Raw genomic sequence first — 5,072 nt, forward strand, 5'->3', positions numbered from 1 at the left:
CTTTATTTATTTCAATAATTTTAAAAAAAATAATTATTATAATTTTATTAAATATTTTGTTATGTATATGCATCATCATCATCATTATTATTATTATCGTTAACTTTATTATTATTATCATCACCATCATTATTATTACTATAATTACTATTATCATTATCATTATCGTTAAATTTATCATCATCATCATTATTATCATTATTATTATTATTACTATTATCATTATCACCATCATCTTTATCATCATTATTACCTAATTACTTTCATCATTATCGAAAAACTTTATATCACCCATTATCTCATTTTACTTTATCATCATCTTCAACTTGATAATCATTCTCACCCGCAGCGCCCATCGCCCTCCCCTCCGCCCACGCCCGCAACATCCGCCTTCGACGAGATTCCGGCTACGCTGCCCCCGCCCACGCCCCCGCCCACGGCTACTCGAAGCCACGGGGTAAAGTGGGTCCCGTTTATACCTTCGTGAAAACAGATTACAATGGAAACTTCAAGTGGGGTGTGAGGCACAGGGCAGGTGCGCAGTATGGAGGACATGGCCACTAACGCGGACATGATCGGTATATATATATATATATATATATATATATATATATATATATATATATAATAAATTAACACACCACCACACGACCTCCTTGCGTTAGAAATGTACCCCCCCCACTTGTGACTTATTATCTCATTCGTTACAAGTGTACCCCCGTTTGTTACAAATACATCCCCTTGCGTTAGAAATGTACCCCCACTTGTGACTTATTATCTCATTCGTTTGTGACAAATACACCCCTATTTGTTACAAGTGTACCCCCATTTATTACAAATTATTACCCCATTCGTAACAAATATACCCCCTACTTGTTACAAATTATTATTCCATTGGTCACAAGCATACCCCCATTTGTTACAAATACACCCCCATTCATTAAAAACGTACCCCACACGTTACAATTATAACACTACACGTTATGAATATACCCCCATATGTTACAAACAATTCCCATCGTTGATTATTATTATTATTATTATTTGTTGGCTATTTGTTGTTTTCATAGACTCAGTCCGCCTGAAATAGCTAGCACTGCAAGGGATAGAGAGAGAGAGAGGTACACCACACAAAATCTTAAAAAAAAAAAAAAAAAAAAAAAAATAGATGAGGGAAGAGACACAAGTATTTTCTGTTTTATTTTTTTTTTTTTTCTGAGTATCCACTAGTCAGAAACAATTTTTTAAAATTACAATATATATATTTTTTTAAAACCCCTTTTTCAAAGATGTACTCCCGTTAGAATGTTACCCCTAGCGTTACAAATGGACCTCCTGTTCTTTTATAGCGAACCCCCAAATAATAACAAATATTCCTGTTATATGTGGACCCCCAAGACTTATATCTTGAACGCTTTTCCTGTAACAAAACATACACCTATCAATATTGAAAAAAATCGTTAAAAACATACCCCATCTCTAACCCGTCCCTTATAAATATACCCCCCATCCGTTACAAAAAAACTCCAAAGCTCACAAAAAGTTAAAAAAAAAAAAAAAAAAAAATGATAGTCACGCGTGTCTTGTAAATAGGAAAGTTATTTGCTCGTCTGTACATGTTTTTATTTGTTTGTTGGCCTATTTTTGTAAATAAATAACTGCATTAGTTATTTGTATCAGTTTCCCTAATATTAACTTTGATTTTATATTACAGCCTCTATCACCATTAACATTTATTATTAAACTCAGTATTATATATATATATATATGTATAAATGTATAATTTTTTTTTTAAAATAATATATATATATATATATATATAATATATTTTTTTTTTTTTTTTTTTTTTTTTTTTTTTTTTTCTTTTTTTTATTATTATTATTTTTTAATATATACACAAACAGAAATCATTGTTACACACACACACACATATATATATATATACATTTATAAAAAAGTCGATGTGGGAAACTGCAAGAAACCCCTTTTTTATAATATTTGCAGTTTGCTTGTGTATATATTAAGTCATTTAACAATTTCATCAGGTCACTTCTCTTCACTTCATATTAACTAATAATCAACATCAAAAAAAATTAAATAACAATATATGTTATACATTATAATCAAATTACAATATAAAAAAAATATACTGTTTAATAAATATATATTTTATACATTATAATACAAAAAATGCATATACAATCATTTATATTATATGTTATTTATATATTATGTATAAATACTTATATCTGATAAGATATTATACATTGTATATGTATATATCATATTATGTATATTTCTATATAATATAGATATAATATACATTGTATATAGTCACGCGTGTCTTGTAAATAGGTTCGAAACATGGTTCGAAACAGGGATTGAAACACGTTTCGAAGTAGGGTTCGAAACACGGTTCGAAGCAGGGATCGAAACACGGTTCGAAGCAGGGTTCGAAGCAGGGTTCGAAACACGGTTCGAAGCAGGGTTCGAAAAAACGGTTCGAACAGGGTTCGAGGGAGGGTTCGAAACACGTTTTGAAGCAGGGTTCGTCTCGGCAAAGCAAATGGTTCGCTGACGCACACACGCACTTTCACACTTCCCACACAAGACGGCAAGCAAAATACTAATAAAACCAGACCAAAACCAGATCCTGTACACACATACATTTATATTTATTTATTTACACATATATTACACATATTTACACATATATATTTATTTATTTATATTTATTCATTTATATGCGTATATATGCATACACATAAATACAAACACATACATACATTTACATACATACACATACACACACATATGTATATATACACATGTATATATACATATACATACATGCATATATATATAAATATATGCATTTTAGTAATTATGTATTACTAAATACACAACCTACATCATATTTATATGTTATATTTTTTACACACACACCACACACCACACACACACACACACACACACCTTTGTAGGGTGTGTTTTGAGAGTTAGAGATAATAGATAATGTTTTTTATATGTATAGTAACATATACTACACACCACAAACCTTACATATAAAGACCCCAACACACCAACCAACAATACACACACCTCCAACCACACCACACATATAAAAACACACACCACACCACACGACACACAACCCCCAACCACAAAACCCCACCACACACACACCGCACACACACACACACACTCCTCCTCACAAAATACACACACACCGCACACATATAAAGACACCCCACATAAAAAACACAAAAAACACACACACACACACACACATTGTGTATGTGTGTGTTAGAGAGTTAAAATAGATAGATAGTGTTGTGTATGTATATTTATATGTATACATATACATACACACACCAAACCTTACATATAAAAACCACACCACACACACACACACACCACAACACACTCACCACACACCACACACATATAAAAACACACACACACCACACACACCCCACACACCCCTCACTCCTCACTCACTTCACTCACCCCACTCACTCACACAACACACACACCACGCAACCATTAAAGACACACCACATAAAAAAACAACACACCACACAACAACATCCCACATACACAACACCCACACCCATATAAAAACACACAACACTCACTCACAAAACATACCACACCCACACCACACATATAAACCCACACATCTATAAAACACACACTCATCACCCCCTCCCACTCACTCACCCCTCACTCCTCACTCACTCACTCACACCACCACACAACACACCAACCCCCACAAATAAAGACAACCCGCATAAACACACACACCCCACACACACACCCACACCTCCACACACACCACCACACCACCACACACACCACCACACACACAACACCACACATATATATAAAATTTATATATATATATATATATATAATATATATATAAATATTATATTATTAAAATATATATATAAAGTAATGATAATTTCCATGCACCGTAACCTTCAGAATTCATGTAGAAGCGTTTTTTGGCAGTTCCGGTCCCTTGGGAAAATCCCCTCAAAAGTAACTACATTGGGGCCCAAGTTCTTACTTCTCCGATGTACCCAGAAGGGAGAGAGGAGGAGAGAGAAGAGAGAGAAGAAAACACAGAGAAGAGAAAGAGAAGAAAAGAGAGAGAAGGAGAGAAAGAGAGAGGGGGGAGGGAGGGAAGGAGAAGAGGGGAGAGGGAGGGAGGAAGGAGGAGAGAGAAGAGGGAGGGAGGGGGGAGAAGGAGAGGAGAGAGAGAGAAAGAGAGAGGAGGGGAGAGAGAAGAGAGAGGAGAGAAGAGAGGAAGATACACACACAACACTCATATATAATAATTGGGTGATAGAAGAGAGAGGAAGAGAGAGAAAAGAGAGAAGAGAGAGAAGGGAGAGAGGAGAGAGAAGAGAGAGAGGAAGGAGAAGGAGTTTAAATTTGAGATAAAATAGATATAATTGATGATAAGAGAGAGGAAAGAAAGAAGAGAGAGAGAAAATGGAGAGGGAAAAGGGGAAAAGGGATGACTGGAGAGAGAGAGAAAGAAAAGAGAAGAGGGGAGAGAGAGAGAGAGAGAGAGTGAAAAGAGAAAAAAAGAAAAGAGAGAGAGAGAGAGAGAGAGAGAGAGGAAAAGAGAGAAATGAAGAAAGATGGGGAACGATGAAAGAGTAAAAGTGGGAGAAAGGAGAGATGAAGGAGAGAAGGAATGAAAAAAAGAGGGAGAAAGTAGAGAGGGAAGGAGAGAAAGGGGAAATGACTGAGAGAGAGGAGAGAGAGAGAGAGAGAGAGAGAGAGAATACAGATAAAGAGATAGAGGTTGGGGGAAAAAGTGAAGAGTAAGAGTGAGAGGAAAGGGGGAAGGGTAGAGAAGAGGAGAATGAAAGAGAATATAAAGATGGAAGAGATGAAAGAGTAAGAGAGCGTTGGAGACCAGAGAAAAAAGGAAAAGGAAAAAAAGGAAAAAAGGAAAGTTTAAAAAAAAAGAAAGGGAAAAAAATTTAAAAAGGAAAAACGCAAAAACAAAATTTGAAGAAAGAAAAAATGAATTATTTAAAAATAAAAAAAAT

The 5,072-nt window shown here is 34.7% G+C and overlaps 1 protein-coding gene across 1 annotated transcript in view; it reads left to right on the plus strand.

The window, feature by feature from the left end:
* The window catches only part of LOC119569323, an 11,300-nt gene extending 10,705 nt beyond the window's left edge, over positions 1–595 (plus strand). The window contains exon 3 of the mRNA XM_037917535.1: positions 350–595. Within this exon, the coding sequence (XP_037773463.1) occupies positions 350–564 (215 nt within the window). The 3' untranslated portion in view covers positions 565–595. The remainder of the gene's footprint in view (positions 1–349) is intronic.
* Positions 596–5,072: the final 4,477 nt, after the last annotated feature.

The sequence above is a fragment of the Penaeus monodon genome, unplaced genomic scaffold (genome assembly GCF_015228065.2).
Source record: "Penaeus monodon isolate SGIC_2016 unplaced genomic scaffold, NSTDA_Pmon_1 PmonScaffold_1408, whole genome shotgun sequence".
Taxonomy (NCBI): Eukaryota; Metazoa; Arthropoda; class Malacostraca; order Decapoda; family Penaeidae; genus Penaeus; species Penaeus monodon.